Raw genomic sequence first — 21,857 nt, forward strand, 5'->3', positions numbered from 1 at the left:
TAAACTTATTGGATAAAGTGAATAAGTAAATGGTAGCTAATGTTAATGAAACTTAAAATTGAACTTTTCATTCTTGCAGCAATGTGTATTGTACTAAGTAACTGAAAACACATCTTGATATTGACTTCAAATTGAAAAGTGGAAGAAGTTGAGATGCACAGAAATCCTTCATTTGCTTTTAGGACTTTTTTATAATTTATCATTTTGTTTTATCAGTTCTGCTCTCGCACACAAAACCCAAAACAAAAGCAAACCTGACATTCATGGCATTTCTAGATTTTGAACAATAACATTTTCTTTTAGTAGACTATTCTGGTGTGACTGTTACTGCACAAAAAAATAATACTCAAGATGAAGAATAACAAAGGCTGCAGATCAAAACTGGCTACCAAGCTGAGCACGTACCAGACTAGGACACCAATTTTCAAAACTAAAGTACAAAGCTACTTCTGCAAACTACATGCATACTTTTATAAATTGGTAATTAACACAAACCAATCTAGCACCTGTTCATGCAAATAGCTGGTTTTGAACATCAAATATTCAAAATCACAAAAGTTTCTCTAATTAATTACGCCTTTGTGCTTTGTTGACAGGCACAGGTAGAATTAAACTCAAGAAGAAACAAAACGTATCATTTACGATGTTGATATAGCAGAACAGGTGATAAGTACAGTTAAAAAGAATATACTTAGTACAGTGATTTGATTACAGGCAAAAATAAAGGAAATTCATAAATGAATGGTAAATATAAAAGGATAAACGTTAAAAATAAAGGATATTCACAAGTGAAATAGAAAGAAGTCTTTGAAATGAATCAATTATTTTACTACCAATGATAACATGGCAACCCATATCATAATCAGCAAACAGATTTTCTGGGCTTAGTCCTTTTTAACCTCAAAATAACAATTAACCCTACCACTAACAGACAAGGTTGTAATCTCAGTTTCAGCAGACAACATCTTGAAGTACTTCATGATTATCTTGAAATAAACATCAATGCAAAGGAAAAGAGAATTTGTTCACTGTATTTCAGAAGGATTACTAAAAGTCTCAGCTGGATAGTCGCTTTTTTTGGAAGATCTCCTACTTTACTACTTGCAGACAGTACTATAAGAATATATAGCCTAGAAAATCCCAGAAAGCCATATCATCTTGATTAGTGATTACAAAGTTTAAGTTTTGCACCCTTAAGTGGCCAGAATATATTCCTAAATTTAATAATTTCTTGAGCTCCAGAAACAGAAGTGCCAATAAATGCCTTTTCTATGGGAAAGTGATTTTGAAAACAGTGAATTTTAACTGTTTATGCACAAATCTTGACTTCTGTACATGCCAGACTAAGCAATATGAACAGACTGACTGAAATCAGAGAGATTAACCACAGTGTATAAAGTCTGATAAAATTATGTACTAAAATATTAAATATCAAGGCAAATGGCAGATGTTTGATTGAAAACATCTCCTTTATCTTGTTTTAGAAAATGTGTTACATGAAACTATCAGGGCCCCAAAGATAGTACCTAAACAAAAATGAAAAGAAAATTGAACATACATTTTAAAATTGCAAATTTGATTATCGTTAATTTAAAAAGTTGTGATTTCCTGGGAGACTATTTCTTTAAAACTGGAAGTTGTTCCCCAGTATTTGCACAATGTTCAATTGTGGATGCATGTTATTGAGGGAAGTTGCAAAGGCAGAATGGCTCGCTTCAATTAAGTCCTGATACGTACCTGTTACTGTTTTGGTTTTGACAGGACTGCTGGCATACTCAGAGGCTTGATTTGACTGCTGCCTTGCCAAAGGGGCACTTCCAACTGATGCTTCATCCTCTTTCTTGCGAGTTACTGACACACCAAGCGGAACAGTTCCTACAGACTGCTAGAAAAAGAAGCGCCTCGTGAACCACTCACAACGAAAACATGTTAATATTGAATTATGAAATTCTCACGAGAAGCATGTCTTAAACTACATATTTTGAAAAGTATGGAAGACAACTTGAAACAATGATTGGAGCATATATATTTTGTAAACAAATTCTGTAACACTACATTCAGACTTGCACTTGGAATTCTTTGTTAGGCCTGTTAGTCTGAAGAAAAGCTCTATGATTACAAAAAAGTGAAATCTAACTTATTAACTTAAAAATACCACCAAATCAATACCAATCAATATGCGTATGAATCAAAATCAATACCAATCAAAATGCGTATGAATAAACCTGGATGATCACCCCAAAGCAAAATAATTATCTAAATGTTTAATGGAAACTGGACAATTTTAGCCAGATATGAAGATCCCAAATTTTTTGCAAAGAAACTTATTAACCTTCATTAAGCTTCGAAAGAAAAGGTGCATTGTTATTTACACATTATTATATTTGTTCCTCACATTTTAAATATAAAGTTTAATTCTGACCACTAAGGATTTTGAATTGTTTTATCTTTCAAGCATATCAATAAATGACAAATTGCTCAAAATATGACACTGTTAAGCAAAACTGAAGGCATTAAAATCTAGTTTGAAGGACTGCATCCTTATTTTAAGATCAGAAAAGAGTGACACGTATTAATCCACACGGGTTCTGGAACTGGAGGTCCAAAAATGGCTCCACAAGCTAGAAAAGACAAAATCATTTAAAAAAATTGTATCCTCAACTTTGCTGTACAGTTGGCTGTTAACATTTTGCTGTAGCATTAGCTGCTACGTACATTGTAGATGTATCCCAGTTGACAAAAGCAGAATATTTCTAACATTGATTTTGCAGAGGGTTATCATTTAAAGATGACATAAGTTTTTTTCTAAAGATCAGACATTAGGATTATTTGCATCTTAATCATTTTTTGTGTAATTTAATTTTGTTGGTATTGGAGCGAAAATGTAATCCATATAGCTGGGTAATGAGAAACCTCACACGTTGCATTAGGAATCTCTGTGGGAAACAAATTCGTGTGAGGCAGGCAATGTGCTTGTAAATTTTCTCCAATAGAAAACAGATCACTGAATCAAGCAGCGTGCAACACGTGCACACATACAAAACCCCAAAACAAACAGAAAAATCATTTAATTGAAGGAGAATGACTTCCAAACGCCTTCGCTATTTTCCACTATAAAAGTAAATTAAAATGCGAAAGACAATCAACTATTTAATCCTACTCCAGTGAAAACAATCAACTTATATATACGGTGGTATGCAAAGTTAATAGGAAAATACTAATGTCAATGACAAACAGAACTCTCATCTCCTCCTCCCTCTGAACATACAGTCATCAGCTTTGTCTCCAAAAGCCCTAAAAAGTCATCCTGGAATACAGTAACATGCTACTTCAGTGTCCTCTAGCCATAACAACAACAAAAAACCCCATCAGCTTTGAAAAGACAAGTTTTACACCACAGAAATACTATCTGCATGCACAGAATCATAGAATGTGTTGGGTTGGAAGGGACCTTTAAAGGTCACCTAGTCCAACCCCCCTGCAGTAAGCAGGGACATCTTCAACTAGATCAGGTTGCTCAGAGCCTCATCCAGCCTGGCCTTGAATGTCTCCAGGGATGGGGCCTCCACCACCTCTCTGGGCAACGGGCAACCTGTTCCAGTGTCTCACCACCTGCATTGTAAAGAACTTCTTCCTAATGTCTAATCTAAACCTACCCTGCTCTAGTTTAAAACCATTGCCCCTCGTCCTATCGCTACATGCCCTTGCAAACAGCCCCTCCCCAGCTTTCCTGTAGGCCCCCTTCAGGTACTGGAAGGCTGCTATAAGGTCTCCCTGGAGCCTTCTCTTCTCCAGGCTGAACAACCCCAACTCTCTCAGCCTGCCTTCAGAGGAGAGGTGCTCCAGCCCTCGGATCATCTTTGTGGCCCTCCTCTGGACCCACTCCAACAGGTCCATGTCCTTCCTGTGCTGAGGACTCCAGAGCTGGACACAGAGAGAGTCTGAGGTTTTGTAAACTTTCGTCCGACAGTTTACATCACTTATTTTCAAAATTTAGCAGTTTATCTGATACAAGCTTTCAGAAGGCAAAGCCATCTGCAGCTTTCCCATCACAGCAACTGTTGAGCCATGATTTGGCAATTCTGGACATAACATTGCAAGAACATTGGCATGCCAAAGTGAAGCAAGAGTTTCTGAAAAATGAACACAGACAATACAAAACAGTACAGAAGACAATAGGATAGAAATACTGTCTGAAGAAGCAGCATCTATTTCTGAACCACTGAAGAAATGGATCAGCAAAATATAATAAGAAGTTACACCACTAGTCATATAGTGAAAAACATCAAGGCTATCACAGCCAGACAAAGCTGGAAAAAATTATGACCAAATATTGAGTGCTTGAGTGCTGATCTGGACAATGAAACAGCTGTTTCATCTTTGCTCACTGAAATCAAGCCTGATGTTGCTGTTGATGACGCCCAGTACAATCTTGTCAGGTTTTTGGCAAAAGACTTCTGGTTAAAAGAATGCAGAAGATGAAAGATCAACATTGAACTAGATGGAAAAGGATCATCAAGATTTGGGTTTTAGCCACAAACTGATGAGGAAATTGTGGCTTGGGAAATAGCAGATGACAAGAGCCCCACAGCTGTATGAGAAGATGAATCTGATGGGAAAGGAGACATTGCAGGCAAGTGTTATCATAAGCATTTCATCACAAGAATCCAAAAAGCTAGCTATAAAGTAATATGTAGTAAAGTTTAACACACTTACTTGGGATGTAAGCTTTATGGTTACTAATTGGTAGTGTTATGAAGAAGACAAAAAAAGAACATTTAATAAAGTTGTGGAACTATGGCAACAATTATATGAGGTTGTTATGTTGACAAAAAGTCAAAATCAGATTCTGTTCTAGAATACTGGCCACAGTTTTATCAACTCAATATTTTGCGGCTATTATGTAATGAATCCTAGATTAATAATGATTCATGGTACTCAAAATAATACAATTTACTTGTTTTCCAGTATAATTATTACAATTAACTTTTAAAGTGGTGGCTAAAAAAACCTACAGGAACGCTATCCTTTTCCAAATTTAAGTTTTATTAACACAAATAATCTAACACGTTAGACACCAAGTTAAGTGTGTACACAACACAGACATACACATATATGCTATTTATGCATGTAAATGGATCAACAGATACAGATTATATTTTTTATTTTACTTCATACTGTGCGGTCAAAATGACTTTGGAAATGATAAAGACCTAAAATCAGCGAAAGGCAAAGAACAGTAATAGCTAAAAACCAACCTGCCAAAAATACCAAGCCCCAAGTAATTCCTGATTTATGTGGAGATATGCCAACTAATTGAAGCTAAAATATCCTGTAAAGAGGGCTAGTGGAAATTTGTCCCCGGTAGAATAAATTAATAATTTATTTTACTTGGAATTTTTGGTAATTAAATACTTTACTTCTGAATTATAACTTCCCATGAGTGTGAGGCTGAAGAAGACATAGGCAGATCTTTGAACATGAGAAATGTGTTCTAAAGAAAATTGGACCACCTGAGCAGACCCATAACCTTCATTTGTGGGATGCCTATACAGTCACCTCCCTGATAACAAACCGAAGGCAAAAGAATATTCCAAGATAGGAATTTAAATAGCACTACTGAAAGAAAAAATGAAGCACTAGCTTGTGAAATGATGAATTCGGAAGCCTCGGACCAGACGTGGGTTGCCATCTTTGAAATGATACCAAACCCAGATACAAGAATATTTCCTTATGCTGCAAGACTGTCCCAATCTGTGCCCGAATGAGCTCCAACAGTGAGGAGGATCTACTTTGCCCACCTTGCAACAAGTTCTAATATCAGGAAATCACAATCGCTGCTTGACTACAGAGTTACATTTCATTGCTTTGATATCTGAGATTAATAATATTAGCACACACCTAAATTGCTTCAGAGAGCTCAAACAAAACTAGGCATTAGGCCTAGTTCTCAATTAAGGCTAATTAATTAATAAAATTACATGAACTAAAATTAAATTGATTCCTAATTAAAAGTATTAGGCATGCCTAACCCCTGGGGTTCACGAAAGCACCTTCTTTCCTGGCAGATGAACTTGCTAATTCAAATTAAATTCTGTGACTGGTTTAGGTGGGATTTCAGCTATGCTCAGAAAAGTGCTCTGCTGGGATAAAAGACCAATCACCCATTAGCTGTAATCTTTCCAAACTTATGTGATGAACTGATGCCAGCCAAGAACCTCCATATTTTCATCAACTGATGAACGCATTCTATCAGCAGTTTTAAGGAGTCTCTTAAAGTAGAAGACATAAGATTCAAGTCCCATGTAGCTTTAGTTCTATAAGTAAGCAGTAACTTTATTCCTACATCCTTCAAAAACTTGTGTTCTTTGGGGTAAGAGGTGACAGATCCTCATAGGGATAAACACAGTGCTTTTGGCCTGCAAACTATATCGAAATCAAAACCTATTATAATTTGAGAAATCTTTGCATACCAAGAAAATAATTATGTTTACCATAGAAGCACATTTGTTTTATCAAAGCCTTTCCTGCTATTTATCAAGGTAGAAGAGAAAAACTGGAACTAAAAAAGGGCAACACTACTCTACCCTCAATGGCCAATTTTGCTATAACATGGAAAAATCTTAAGTTTGGGTACTGAAACTTACCCTTACATTGTGTTATTCATTCATTGCCATTCATTATCAGAAATGTTTGTCTCTTAAAGATACAAAGATCTGCAATGTTCCAAAAGTCATCCCAGGACCGATCAAACTAGAGGAATTACTTGTTCTACATGAGTCTACTGACCAAGTCATGATAACAAAATCATTTCATCTTAGGCAAACATTTCAGAGACCACTGGTGCAGACCTCCAAATGAAGAACTGCCCAAAGCATACCATCAAGAGTTGATAATATCCTCAGCTCACAATTTTTTCCATAAAGCAGTCAAAGGATTCTGTAACAGTAAAATTCCTAAGGTAATGGTAGAGAAATGAGAAGATGAGTAGAGAAAAAAGTTGAAGGGAAAAAATGGAATTGCTAATGACGAATTCTGTAATCTACCTACCCAGCTGATGAAAAATTCTTGGTTTTGAATTGGGATACACAATCTTCTGTGGTGTACGCATTCATGAAAAAAAGGGAGAAATTTGGATTCTGGAATCATGTAGGTGTATTACATTCCAGTGCTTTAAAGCATGATGAATCTAGAAGAGGTGCAACATCTTTTCCTTAGCTGTTCCTGTATACGACTAAGGATGTTCTCCCTGCACTGCTGTTTTTTTAACTACTCTGTTACTGAAATACTCATTAACCTAGGTACTAACACACACATACGTACAGAACAGCCAAAGAAAATGACAGAAGTATGCAGCCATACATATTATGCCATATTATAGATCTACATATATGTGTAGGTACACATTTTTGATAGTTTAGTCTTCACAAAAATTAGTCATTTTCATCATAGAAATTAGTAATCTAAGAGAAGTATTGACAAGCAATGAAGGCTTTACAGTAATGTGCATTTGAGAAATAAAAAAAGATTACATGCACTCATTTATATATTCACTGCAAAAAGTACCACATACCTGATTGTGTCATATCAAAGTATAGCTAAGACTTTTTTTACCAAGGAAAACAAACCATTCAAATACTTATCTGTGTATGGGCTTTTATAAGAGAAAATAGATGAAAGCCACTACTGGATTACAACAATAAAATAAGCCACATCTGAAAAAAATCTTCAAAAAATAGTCAAAATAAAATAATAAAAAAATATTTTAAAAATTACTAGAAACAAGGCCTCAATGCCACAAGCCACATCTGATAAAATCTTCAAAAAATAGTCAAAATAAAATATTACTGGAAACAAGGCTTCTAAGTGTAGCTTTGTTTTGCTTTTTAATAGGGAGGCAATGTTAACAAGCAGTAAACAGCATATGTATAAGAAGTCACTTTCTATAGTGGTATCTTTCCCAAATTCTGTTCAAATTAACCTTTCATAAAGCATTAAAGAGCCTATCTTTTCAACAGGGCTTTCAGACCAAAAAACCACAAGGGGTTTAAGCATATATTATAGATATGCTGAGTCAAAGAACTGTTAAAAAGCAGCAAGTAAGCAACTGGTACAGGTATTACACTAACACATCTACTGCTGCTACACATATAGCTCACTTTACAAAAGCAATCCACACAGACTAAACTACTTTTGAAAAATGAACACCAATTTTGTCTGACACATACAGGAACATTTTTTTTTTAAAATCAACTCAAACTTCTGTGCCACTTTAAACCCTGCTTAAACTCCAGCATAGGTTCATCAATCATCAACCAGGGAATGTAAGATGTCTTTTTAATCTGCTGCTCCAACTTCGTGGATTATTACCAGCTCCTGAAAAAATGGTGGTAATAAAAATATATTTCATTACATTGGAAGTTCTCGTTGTTGTGTTTGTTTTTTATTAAACTAACAGGTATCTTAATAGGCACGATGTTCAGAAGGTGCTGAATTAAAACATCTCTAAGATGTCTGTAGCTTATGAGTCAAAAACTGAGGATTTTGAAAATGTTTTGAACTTTAAGCTACAGTACTTTGATTTGTAAAGTTTATTCCTTGCTTTGCACTAAGACTCAAGTTATTTCAGCTCAGTATTATTGAAAAATAAACTAATTTAACTTAACAAAATCAATTCCTACAATTGTTGCCCCTATAATATATGCTGTGTCTTGCGTGTACTGGGTTTTTTATTTCTTAACCTAGTAGCTGGCAAAGGTTTCTGGTGTTGATTACTACACACTCTACGCACAGTACGGTGCTCCCAACAGGAAAGGTGATCTACCAATAGTGTCTTTTTCTAGACAAAGCAGCATGTAATACTTGCTATACTGATTATCTGGAAGGATCATCAGATGATGATGAGGTGAATACACTCTCATGATAACAAATACCTTTTCCTTACCTCTTCCTGTCCCCTGTTACGAATCCACAGTTTTTTCTTCCTTTTCTGACACTAAAAAACTGTATTTTCTTCTGTTTGTACATTATTCAGAACTGTTAGATATGAAATCAACATAAAACATTTTTGAAAAATGTGTATAAATTGTGTAAGTATTAGACAATCTTAACTACCTTATTGCATTCACTTGAGTTGAGAAAAGGAAAGGAGCAGGAGGGCAAAAGAGATTAACAAAAGGAGCTAAAATATTTCATTGATACACATATATCATTCATACACATTGATATCAAGTCAGAAAACTCATGAGCTTCTTTTCCTATTGGAAAAGGCTGAAGTACTGAATGCCTTCGTCACCTCAGTCTTTACTAGCAAGCCCAGCCTTGAATGCCAGCTCCCAGACACCAGGGGGAAAGGATGGAGCAAGACGACATACCCTCAGTGGAAGAGGATCAGGTTAGGGAATACTCAAGCAAACTAGACATATGTAAGTCCACTGACCCTGATGGAATGCACCCACAAGTGCTGAGAGAGCTGGCAGATGTCATCTCAAGGTCACTTTTGATGTTCTTTGAACAATCATGGCAATTGGGAGAGGTACCAGAAGACTGTAAGAAAGCAAATATCACTTCTATCTTCAAGAAGGAAGACACAGGGAACTACATTCCAGTTGGCCTCACCTCAGTCCTTGCGAAGGTGATGGAAGAACTAATCCTGGAAACCACTTCCAGGCATATGAAGAACAAGAAGATGACTGGGAGTAATCAGCATAGTTTCACCAAGTGGAAGTCAATGTTGACCAATTTGATAACATTTTATGATTAAATGTCTAACTTGGTAGATGAAGGGAGAGCAGTGGATGTTATCCACCTTGACCTCAGTAAGGCCTTTGACACTATTTCCCATCAGATCTTCACGGAGAAGCTTGTGAAGCAGGGGCTGGATGAGTAGACAGTGGACTGAAAACTGGCTGAATGTCTGGGCCCAGAGGGTGGTGATCAGCGGCATGTAGTTGAACTCCAGTAAGTAGCAATGTACTCCAGGGGTCAATAATGAGTCCAATCCTGTTGAATATCTTCATTAATGAGAGGAGTGGCTGATACACCAAAAGGTTGTGCTGCCATCCAGAGGGACTGTGACAGGCTGGAGAAATGGGCTGACAGGAACCTCATGAAGTTCAACAATAAGAAGTGCAAAGTCCTGCACCTGGGTAGGAGCCACCTCATGTGTCAGTATATGCTGGGGGCTGCCCAGCTGGAAAGCAGCTTTGCAGAAAAGGTCCTGGTGGACACCAGGTTGAACAAGAGCCAGCAAAGCAGCCTTGCTGCAAAGAAGGTGAATGGTATACTGGGCTGCACTGGACAAAGTACTGCCAGCAAGTCAAGGGAGGTGTTCCTTCCCCTCTGCTCAGCACTGGGTCTAATTCTGGACTCCCCAGTACAAGAAAGACATGGACATACTGGAGAGAGTGTGACAAAGGGCCACGAAGATGATTAAGGGACTAGAGCATCTTCCACAAGAGGAAAGGCTGAGAGAGCTGGGATTGTTCAGCCTGGAGAAGAGAAGGCTCATGGGGGGCCTCATCAATCTACAAAAATACCTGCAGGGAGGGTGCAAAGAAGATGGATCCAGACCCTTTTTCACTGGTGCCCAGTGACAGGACCAGAGGCAATGAGCACACACTGAAACACAGGAGCTTCCCTCTGAGTGAAGGGAAACATGTTTTTACCGTGAGGGTGACTGAGCACTGGAACAGGCTCTTTATTGAGCAAGACCTCATACAACTTACTGTAACAGCTAATACAATTTCGCAGACTTCACACATAAGAAAACTAAAGAGCCTACCTCGAATTCAGTTCAAAGAAAGATGTTAATTTTATTTCTATTATAAACATAAGCAGCAGTCTCTGTGCCGTATCACCTTTTAAAGAAAACATGCTGCACATTATACCATACAGTATATAGATACTTCTTACTACAAACTGTTTCAGTAGTTTCCTCTATTATTACTGGGAAAATTTACAAACTATAAACTTGCAACAAACGTTGCTATAAGGACATTAAAGGCATGCAACAAAAGCTCTGTGCTTGTTTGTGTTTTGTATATATAGACTTCTTATTTCATTTCTGCCAAATGACGTTTACAAGAAGCGTTACTACTCATGATTAAAATCCAGTTACGTCCTCAGAATGGCATTATACTGACCTATGTCCAATATCACCAATTAGATAAGAGGCAATAATGGACAAGACTACAGATACAGAAGAGGCTCCTTTTACACAATGCTTTCACTCCAGCAAAGAAACTTAAGAACTACCCCACATATTTCTAGTAGCCATGAGAGAAATTCAAAAGCAATCTGCAGATTTGTTCAAGCACTGAGAGAGCGCCTCATGGATTGTTTCTGTGCTTCAAAGGGGACAATGGAAAACTTATAGATGCATGCTGAAATTCAAAATGGACAGAGAAAAACAAGTTCTATTTGCATCCATTTACCCTAGAGCACTGACCGTATAGCCAGAACACCAACCCCACAGATCATTATTCAATACGTAATAGCAGACACATTTTGGCACGCACCGTCACTTTGTAACAAAAAGATAATACGCTACAATGCCATTCACTGAAAGCATTTGGCACCGAATATTCCATTGTATTAAAAAAATTATGCAGAAGCCTTAAAGGATAGCTCTATTTCCAAATTTTCACATTTTTTTAAGTTAGTATAAAATAAACATGAGGGTGAATGATGTCTGTAACTTAAACACCACACAGAAACATAACTTATGTAGAAGGGTTGCACATTAAGTGAATTTCCAAATTCTAATATTTTCTTTAGATAAACACTAAGTCCAGTCCCCTTCTCCTGCAAACAGTTGTTATACGTATTGTTCCTAAAGACATAAAATTCCATATAAGAACAAGTTAGAAAGTTTTCTTCTAATTTGCTGCTTCTAACAGAAGCAGCAAAAATACTTTATTGCAGTCTTAACACTCAAGATTTTAAAATCTTTTACTTCTAGCCTAAATATGTGAAGAACCTGTTTATATCCACTGTTTATTGTGACAAATGTAACTCTTCATTTAAATAGCTTCTCTCTCCTTTTGGTGTTTACCCTTAGTCAGACTTAAAATCCTCATTTATCATTCATCACATTTTTCAGACAGCATCTAAGAACATATCAGGACATGTGGCATAGTATACTAGATAATACATAAACACGGTTAAAGAGTTTATAACCTAATTGTACAAAATGGACACGCTGGGTAAAGGAGAGGAGAAACTATAAAGAAGTAACATCTGTACAAACCAAGTACCATATTGGCCTCGGCTGTCACACTAGTTCTGCAATTATCAGGTACTGGGTAAGCAAGGCACAAACAGAGGCAGGTTCAGCAGGAGTGTAACAGTAATAAATGAAAAGGGGTTGTCCTCACTGGGCTGTGTGTGTACCCCCACACCCCAACACAGCAGTCGTTCATTGTCCTGTTGACAGCTGAATAAAATCTCAGTAAGGCCAAAGAGAATTAACATTTCTTAGTGGCTCATCACGTTAATCTTAAAGATAACACAGTGTGGCTTTATGGAAAAATCAGGAAAAATTTGTGTGTTTTGTTAAAACACATTTACTTTTATGTTTAATTCTGCCCTATGCCATTTTCAGCTTACAAAGTTAAGTATGTTTTGATATTTCAAACTTTTCATGCTTTCAGAGTAAACCACACCAACACAGTTACATTACACATAGTGAGTATTTCAGTAAAGATGTAAAATACATGTACTACCAAATTGTCGTCGTGAACCTAAGAATCCCACAGTAATAGTTAAGAGACAAACAAATGTGACGGAGTTCTGGTACATAAAGGCATACCTGCCTCTGAGGGGAGACAGACTATCCCAGCCCTATCCTTTATGCAATCAGAAGTTTGTATGGCTATAGTTGTGGTCCCAAGTAAATTAATAATTTCATTTAACTTATTGAACTCAATGTTATTACTTGACTGAATGCATACACAGAAACAAACGTACTGGAAGATTTTCTGACTCTGTTTTCAGATAAAACTCACAATTTTGACTTACTTAAAATGGCAGAGCAAAAAATTGCATTGAGTAGACATTAAAATGTAAAATATCTTAACATTTAAGATTTTTGAATGACACCAGGAACTTCTGAAGGGATGTGCTTTCTTTTCTTCTGTTGCAAGAAGAAAAGACCTTTATCAAGCAATAACATTTTGGCCATAACTTGGTTGAAAGCATCATGTCTTAGAGTTGTTCCATTAAGCGTTCAAAAATTATGAAGGTTGTACAGCGCATGTGTGTTTTGTTATACAAATTAGACTACGGAAACAAGCTAAACTTTTCCCAATAAGTAATATAAAAGGCTATAACTTTGACTAGAACCCTTATCCTAGGACAATTACAGTTACATAAAGAAGTCTTTGGTTAAGGTATACTTTTCAAATAAAATTTCTTCACAACCACTACAGACACTGTAATTTTTATTATTATGTGCAGTCTATCACAGTTATGTTAACAGTGAAACTAGTATGATGTTGACAGCTAGGTTTATAAGTTAATTAATTAAAATCACTTCAAGTGACTAAGCAACTCTAAATGCTAATAACATTAGAAATGTGATACAGTAATTTTAATCAGAAATAGATCACAAAAAATATTAGAAGGCTGTATAAGGTAATGACACAAATTACAAAATAACCACGTAGTCAAAATTTGGTTAAAATTTTTGCTACTGGTGATCAAAACCATGGACGAATACGTTTCCTAATGTAGTTGCTAAACCTTTTTAGTCACTCAGTATACAAGGGCAATCAAAAGAGGAAGCACTAAGAGCTGATTATATACAATTAATGTTAAGGAAGACTTTTATACGAACATTTGAAATAACCAGGCTCAATTACATTTTGGAAGGATACATAACAGTATTGCAAAAGTAAATAAATGGTCTGTTTTTAAAAAGAGATATAGCAGGAAATGTTGTGCTGCTCCAGTTATGATTCAGGAATGAAGAACAATTCAACACATTTAAAAACAGCATAAAGTTATTAAAACAATAAAGCAGCAATTCACACATTGGAAGTTTTTCAGATGGTTCTGGTGCAGAATGAGCTTAATGGGACTCAAATTAATGTTTGACAATTACTACCTAACAAGATCATTTACACACAAGAAACAGGCATGTTTACAGTTCACATTAATCCTCCCACTTCAAGCGCCCAGTATGAAACTTCTCTGCTGCGCACAGTGTTCTATAAGACATATATATGAGACAAATATCAAAGGATTCTTTCTTGGCCACTTAATAATTAACCGCTTATAACTGAGACGGAACATCAGACTACACAGACCACTAGTTTGATCAATTATGACATTCTTCTGCTCTGACAAACAGCAGTTAAAAATAAGTTTAAAATCAGGCAAAACCTGTCTTCTTTCCAGGTCAGGAGTACGGGGCACGAAAGTTAAGGTCAAGAATAAGTCAAAGAAAACACTGTGCCACACATACCCACAGCCTTAACTCCTTGTATCGTTTCCAAGTACTTCATATGCAAATATGTGTTTTGACATTATATACACAATATGTTACAGCATTCACTTATGTCAAGTTCTGAACTGTATGGTTGATCTCCTGTTAAAATCGGTATTAATAAGAGAAGTGATTTTATAACAAGTTATACAATTATTTCATAGACCATCCCAGATGGTTACGACATGTTTCACCATTCAGACTCAGGAGGCTTATGAGGTCTCCGTTGTTAAAATCTAGTTGCAAAATACTGATCCTAAACAGTGACCACAAAAAATCACTCTATTCTTTTAATTAAAGGTTATAAATGCAAGTGTTGTGAAATTAAAATTCTAATATGCAAAACTTAACATTTTAAATAATTCAAAATAAGATCAACAATATGTGCAGCAAACTACAAAGAACAGAGTGATCGAAAACAAATATGTGCAATAAGAATGCACTACTGGCAGATATGGAAGAAAAACTTTTCCCCTCTCCCCAACTCCTTTCCCTCCAAAAATACGTACCTGCTGAATGTGTCTACTAGCTCGTTTCTGAGGTTGGTAGATAAGCCAAGTATATAGGACTGGATCAACATTAATTGCTAATCCTTGTACGCTGGACAAGAGTACTGCACCTAAAAAAGAAAAGAAAGGAAAATGTAAACTATCTCCATATATGTATTCATTTTTCTTGCACACAAGTCAACTTTGATGCAGACTTTTGTTTGGATTGAACTTACATATATATTTATTTTAAATTCCAATCAAGAGTAATAATTAAAATATAAACCTCAATAACTTCTTCAAAGTGAGAAACTTGCCAGCACTGCCAGTGTTATGGACACACACAAAAAACAGATGCAGAGAATTGCATTTTGATTTTGCATATTACTATTTTTTTCCAATAAAAATGCTTGTTTTCACAAAGTTGTGTGCGTAACTGAATAAACACAACACCTTTCCTCAGATTCTCAGCCAACAATAACGTTATGCAAGAAATGAGTCAATGAGACCCTTGACAGAAAGAAGAATATAATGCATGACTCTCCCCAACCTCAATAAAGAAAAACTTATCTAGGACAGTGGGTTCTTTTAATAAAGACAGGTCTAATTTAGGTGCCTGATCTGCCCAAAGCTGTGCAGGACAACATTTTTTGTGTAGATGTGGTCACAAATATTCTTTAGTGGACTAGTTAGGTAAAATAAGACAAATTTTTGAACTCTGCTAACATCGGCAGTCTCAGTACTGTACTGTAAGCTCTTAGGATTTTATCCTGTTTTACAATATATCTTATTTTCTTTAAATCTTACTTTTAAAGTTCTAGGATTACAAGATAGGGCCACTTTATCTTAATTTCTTAAAAGTAAACTTGTTAGTTTTCTTATGCTTGTGAAGAAAAACTTCCATGGGAAGCATTAAGGCTTCCCAGTAAGAGAAAAACTGTTCTCAGTATCCAGAAACCTGAGCGTATACTTCAAGCCAAGCACACTAAACCCAATTTATGAAGCACTATAACCTGCACTAAAAATCTGATGATATATTAGTGAAGCTTTTGTTTTAATAGTACCGATACCTATTGCAGCAGAACTTAATCACAAAGCTGTAAAATTCAGAAACAAATGGATTAATATAATACAAAGGTATCAATTATATTGAAAAAGTGTGGCAAGTAGTAATAGCCAGTTATCTTTTCACATAAGTTTTACAATTCTACAACAAATAAATAAATTAAATTATGAAAGAAATAACAAAATAAATTCAAAAGAGAAATCCTGATTACTGGAAGACTCCAGCACCAAGTTCTAGAGAATTACAGTAGTTCTATAATTCAAAGAATCATAGTTCCTATATTTACTCTGTAGTATACAATGTAATTATGCAGCAATCTGAATTTAATAATAAATTCATATAAACTCAGAAAGCTTGTCACAGAATTCCATGTACTTTCCAAAAACCAGCAAAAACATACGCCTCAAAACAAGTAACACATCACCAAAATTGTAAAGGGGGGTGGGGGAGAAGTTAAGTTATGAGTTTATTGTATATAACAGTGTTTCAAAACCAGCTGAATTCTAAATGGCAGAAGACCCATCAACCTCGGGCTTCAGCAAAGCAAAGCCTGATCAGTACAATGGGAAAATGGCAGTCAAGAAATACACAAAGATAAATCATCCGCCTAGCTCAGGCTTGGAGTTGGAACACACACTGTGAGGAACTCCTATACACAGACTAGTCTATGTGATCTGATGGCTTTAAATGTCAGTAATAAACCTCAGAAATAAATCTGCAGTTTAAGGCAAAGCTGATGTCAAGCACAAAGTAAATGGGTAACACAGAAGTAAGAGCAGTGAATATGCCTTGCGACAGGATCTGGAGGAGACTAGAAAAAGGAAGCAGAAGGTAACAGAGGACTGATAAAGTACATGCTACGATCATTAGCTTTTATAAGATACTTGGAAGCCAAAATAAGAGAATCCTGCATCTTTAAGAGATACGGCCTGTTGTCAGCAATACTTAATGAAAGGTTTAATATATATGTGATATGACAAGTGGGAGTCAGAGACCTCCCAAAGAGTGAGGAATAAAGTCAGCCTACAGGCAAAGTCAACAAAAAAATCCCACATTTATAACACACTCCTGAAAGGGGAGGAAAAAAAAAAAGTATTACTGTAGCACATGATGCTAGTTACTCAATTTAGTTTCTTGTTTACTGCAAAAAATTAGCTAAAGGTAAGAAGTTCAATACAATACATGCTTTGAACTGAAACTACTTTTCACTTCCGTGAAGTCACACTAGCACAGTCCCATAGAACTTTTAAGTAAGGTAGAACAGAGAGCAAAAGAGTTTATTTTTCCAGTTGTCTTTTGTCCTTGATAGCTTGTGTCAGGGAGGAAAAGAAACCAAAAAAGCAGTACAAGTAGTCAGATAAGCAATTACATTATTCCCCTTTCAGTTTGACTGTCAGGTAACTTTGGCCTCCTACCAAGCTGCTTCTGTCACACTGAATTACTGAAATTTACTGCTGTATTTGCTACTCAGCCACTGTATTCAAAGAGGAGCTTAATCACCAATGTAAAGTTTTCTGTGTAACAGCTTTCTTCAAAATAAATAACTATGGAGTCAAAGAAAAGTTTCTCAGATTTGCCCCACCCCACCCCCCCACCAAAAAAAAAAAAGACCAAAACCAAAAACCAAACAACCTCTTAAACTTGTGTTCTCGTGCTCATGCCAAGAAATAAGAATCCCCCCCTCAGTTGTCAAGGAAGATCTCACTGATGTGAGGACCAAGCTGTGTGAGGACCAAGCTGTAACTTGGCAGCAGACTCCTTACACGTCTAAGAAAAAAAATTAATTGCTATTTTGTCTCTGTCAAAACGCAATGCTCGAGTTTCCTGGATTTCATTAAGATTGTGGTGAACTTTCTTTTCTCCCCTCCCCTTTTCTCCTTTTAATTAAATTTACATTTCAGAAAAAACAGACCTTAGTCCCATACCATACTGGGTTTCGTTTCCAGATCCCAGTTCTTGCCAGAGTTATCTGTTACATCTATCTAGTAAATGATTTGAAAAAATAAGAATCAAGCCCAACACTACATAATCTTTGAGAATTTCCTCAAAGTCCTGATGTCATTTGCGTGGCACAGTTTGGGCAAATAATTTCCTATCTCCCCAACTTTCAGCTCTCTCCTGAAGGAACGAACCAAGGGGAGGCTGCAGGCAGCAGCGGAGGAGGACAAACAGGAGGCAGCAGAGCACAGCTGCGCTTGGCACTCTCATCCGTCTTAACAAGCTTCCTTGGATGATGACAGCTGCAGCAACAGCACTCGTCTTCCCACGGGACCAGGAGGCCCGCGGAGGATAACCTGGGGCCTCCTGCGTTTGGGTTGGCTCTGCCACCACCTCCTCCCACCTTGAGCACCGAGCAAAGGCTGCTGGAGGAGCAGGGAGAAGAGGGGTCACTAGCCTGGGGCTCTAGCCCTACCCTCTCCTTCAAAAGGGAAACTCAAGCATATAATAAGTGGGACAAAAAGAGAATATGGTACACTTCTGGCAAGGCAGAAGAGGACACCTGGGGCAGGCAGCTGCAAAGAAGCCAGAGGCAAAGGCAGGATAGGTGAAAGAGGGCAGAGTCGAGCAGCAGAGCGGTGGTGCTGAGGGACGCTCAGCAGTGATGAGAGAATGGGAAAGGGCTTTGAATGTCACAGAGACAGAAGAAAAGGATGAAGGCAGCAGGATGGTGAAAGAGGAATGCAGAGGTGAACGAGTGCTTCAGGAAGGAGAAGAGCGGTGACAACATTTGTCAAAACCGGCTGTGCCCTGGAGATGTAAGTGCCTTGTGAAAGAGCAAACTGCATTACTGAGTCGCTCCCAATATTTTGGTGGAAAAAAATTTACTAAGAAGAGTAGACAATAATAGTTCAGTCATAAATTTACTTCTTGAAACTAAATACTTAACAATAACGTACTATGAGGCACTAGACATTGAGAAGCAACCTTGCTATTTATGTACAGAAAAATGTATTTTATCTGTGCAACAACAAAGGATCACCCTGGTAGAATTCTTTCTAAATTCTGCTCTGTGTGTACACAGTATCCAAACACATCTGTATTGCCATTTCCAGTAAAAAACTTTCAGTAAAACATTTTAGATATAAAATGAACTGAAAAACCTCTACAGGAAACTGTATATTATAGTTAAATGTACACTTTCTATTGGGGAGGGATCACAAATATGAACAAAGGGAATGATCTACAATAAAAACTAATTCTGACAAGTTTTGTTTATTTTTAGTAACTAAGTAACTAAAGAAAACATTACACCATCTTGCTATGTAAACTACACCATGAATTATTTTAGCATTGAGCTCATGACTCCTACGTGTCTCAGGACATGTGAATGATAAGCAGGATGCTGATACAGGTTGAGTTAGCATCATTAATTCATTATCCAATTACTTTAAAGGATAACAGAAAGAAGAAGTTATCTTTTTTACTTACTGTCTGTTTTGAAGGGCGCTTCCACTAAGGCATACTATAAAAATGCAGATCTGCATACTACACCCAAATGAAGAGTTCGTTTTTATAAAAGTATATAGGTAATTAGTTCTTTCTGCTAGTTGACTCAGAGCAGATGCACTGTAAATCACTAAATGTGGAAATATCGAACTCTGTTTAATTTTAGCCTGGGAGTCAACTAAGGGAAAAAGAGTGCTCTTTACTACTCCGCTTACTGCCAAAATGGCTCGCTTACCCACATTCCAAACAGGCTTTACCAATTAGCTATCCTATGGCACCACAGCCAGTTCCAGTCACATCTCAAGCTGAAGAATGAGCGCTGAAGTAGGAGTTAGAAATTGCAGTTACACAGCACAAAAATTAAACATGCAACTTTTTTGTTCACTTTGGAATATCAATGACAAGCCAATATGATTGTCTTGTAAAATAATCAGCTTATCTAAGAGATGGAGTCCTGCATTTCATCCTGAATTGCCGAGTCAGACACGGGAAACAGATATTTCAAACTACATCAAAGTTTATGTGATTGTGAAAAATTATTTTTACATTATATCAGCTACAATAAGCTAATAAATTTTGTCTAACTACTGAAATATATGTCTGCATGTCCCCCTATTCAAGGTTGTCTTGAATGATTACAGATGGCCTTTCATGTAAACATTACACCAATTTTATCTCAGAGAAAAATCGCCAAGTCTACTGTACTTTCATGCAGTTTTATGGTCCCCAAGTGCTTAAAATAACTCTAAGATCAATTAGTTTAGTTGCTTATACCAATATTAGAATATTTTATTAAAACAGAAGTAGTGGGGCAACATTTTCCCATGAACTAAGGACTTTGGTCCGTAATATTAAACATAGTTCCTTCATACAACAGTCAGTCTTTGCTCAAGCATACATACCCCATAACATTTTAACACTATTCCTTTTTTTTTTTAAAAAAAAAAAAAAAAGCTTTTGATCTTTGGAAACATTCAGTAAGAGTAAGAATGTACGTCTACTGCTATCATGACCTTGTAACTCTCCTACTGAGGTTTATAGCAGAAAAGAATTAAGTGCTGAAACAAAAGAGGTCAGCATCATTATTTTTATTTCAAAAATAGAGAAAGTGAGGCAGAGAAATGAAGTTATTAAATCACACAGCAGGACAGCAGGACCCAGGGATAGAATTCAGATGTTAAAGTTATGTGACACAGCTAAGTACCTCCTGTAACTAGTAGCAAAAATACATGTAGGGATGCAACTTGTGTTAATCATAAGTCTAAATCACATGAGCCTAACTTCAACTGAATGTGCTGATAAGCCATTGTTAGGGTTAAAGAAAAGACACATCCTATCTCCATCAATATACATACCGAAATACTCACAAATGCTGAATTACAGAATTATAACATTGGGCTGTACATTGAGCATCATTTTTCTAAAGTACAAGGAGCCACATTTCTGCAAATCAATCTGAAGCAAGGTATATCAAATCAAGGTGTGGAGAACAAACCTCAGTTACTTCATATCACCTCTGTCCTTTGATGTTAAGAATGCAGTTGAGCCCATTTAGTATTTTGTCTTTTTTACTGAGGAAAATGTTATGGCATGCTGATGCAAGTTTTCACAAAAATGCTACAATATTCATATTCAACTGTTCACTACATGTTCTTGAAAAAAAGTATCTTGAAAGGATGCTTTGTTTTCCAAAATTCATTTGAGCAAAACTTTGATATCCTTTAGAGAATATGCTGATGTGGGTTCACGGAAACAGTTTAATAGGCAATAACAATCAAGAAAAATAGGAAATGTGTAGGCAGCTGTAGAACACAGAAATGTCCACTATGTTTGGATGATTACTGAATGGTCTCTATGAAAACATAACAGTAATATTCCTATGCTAAGCTCCACAGCACCTCTTCTCTAATTTCTACGTTTTTAATGGAAAAACGTCTCATTCAAGTATCATTTCCTCATGTTCACTGTTTATATATTTACCCGTCACACTTACTATTCTGTCAATATAAGGAGAATGATGAGCTCTGCATCCCACGGAAAGGAAGGACTATACAGACAGAAAGCAAGGAAGCAAGGATACATTATGACTTCAAAGCCATATTGTCAGTGAGTGAATGAAATTATATGAACATTTTCTAAAACACAACATGTTTAGAACACTTGGTTTGTTTCATTCATCAAAAAAAATGTGGAGAAATACAATGTTCGAGTTGCCCAGAGAGTTACATTTCCACTCAGAAAACGCAGGGTGTCCCAAACTGCCTCCAAGCAGAGGTTGTTACTGGAGACAGCATTATGCAAGTGGGTATTCAGAAACCCAGTAGTGCTTACAACTAACCAGATTATAAAGGTATCTACTAAAGTCTAG

The 21,857-nt window shown here is 36.5% G+C and overlaps 1 protein-coding gene across 8 annotated transcripts in view; it reads right to left on the minus strand.

Moving 5' to 3' along the window:
* Positions 1-21,857, minus strand: part of VPS13B (vacuolar protein sorting 13 homolog B) — a 480,344-nt gene that overhangs the window by 254,910 nt on the left and 203,577 nt on the right. For 7 of the 8 annotated variants that reach the window (XR_008464637.1, XM_054189532.1, XM_054189535.1 and 4 more), the window contains exons 20-21: positions 14,998-15,107; positions 1,738-1,885 (exon numbers count right to left, since the gene is read on the minus strand). Coding sequence is in view for 7 of the 8 variants with exons in the window: in XM_054189532.1 (XP_054045507.1) it covers positions 1,738-1,885; positions 14,998-15,107 (258 nt within the window). In the remaining variant the exon portion in view is untranslated. The remainder of the gene's footprint in view (positions 1-1,737; positions 1,886-14,997; positions 15,108-21,857) is intronic. The other variant, XM_054189533.1, reaches the window with a different exon arrangement.

The sequence above is a fragment of the Rissa tridactyla genome, chromosome 2 (assembly GCF_028500815.1).
Source record: "Rissa tridactyla isolate bRisTri1 chromosome 2, bRisTri1.patW.cur.20221130, whole genome shotgun sequence".
Taxonomy (NCBI): Eukaryota; Metazoa; Chordata; class Aves; order Charadriiformes; family Laridae; genus Rissa; species Rissa tridactyla.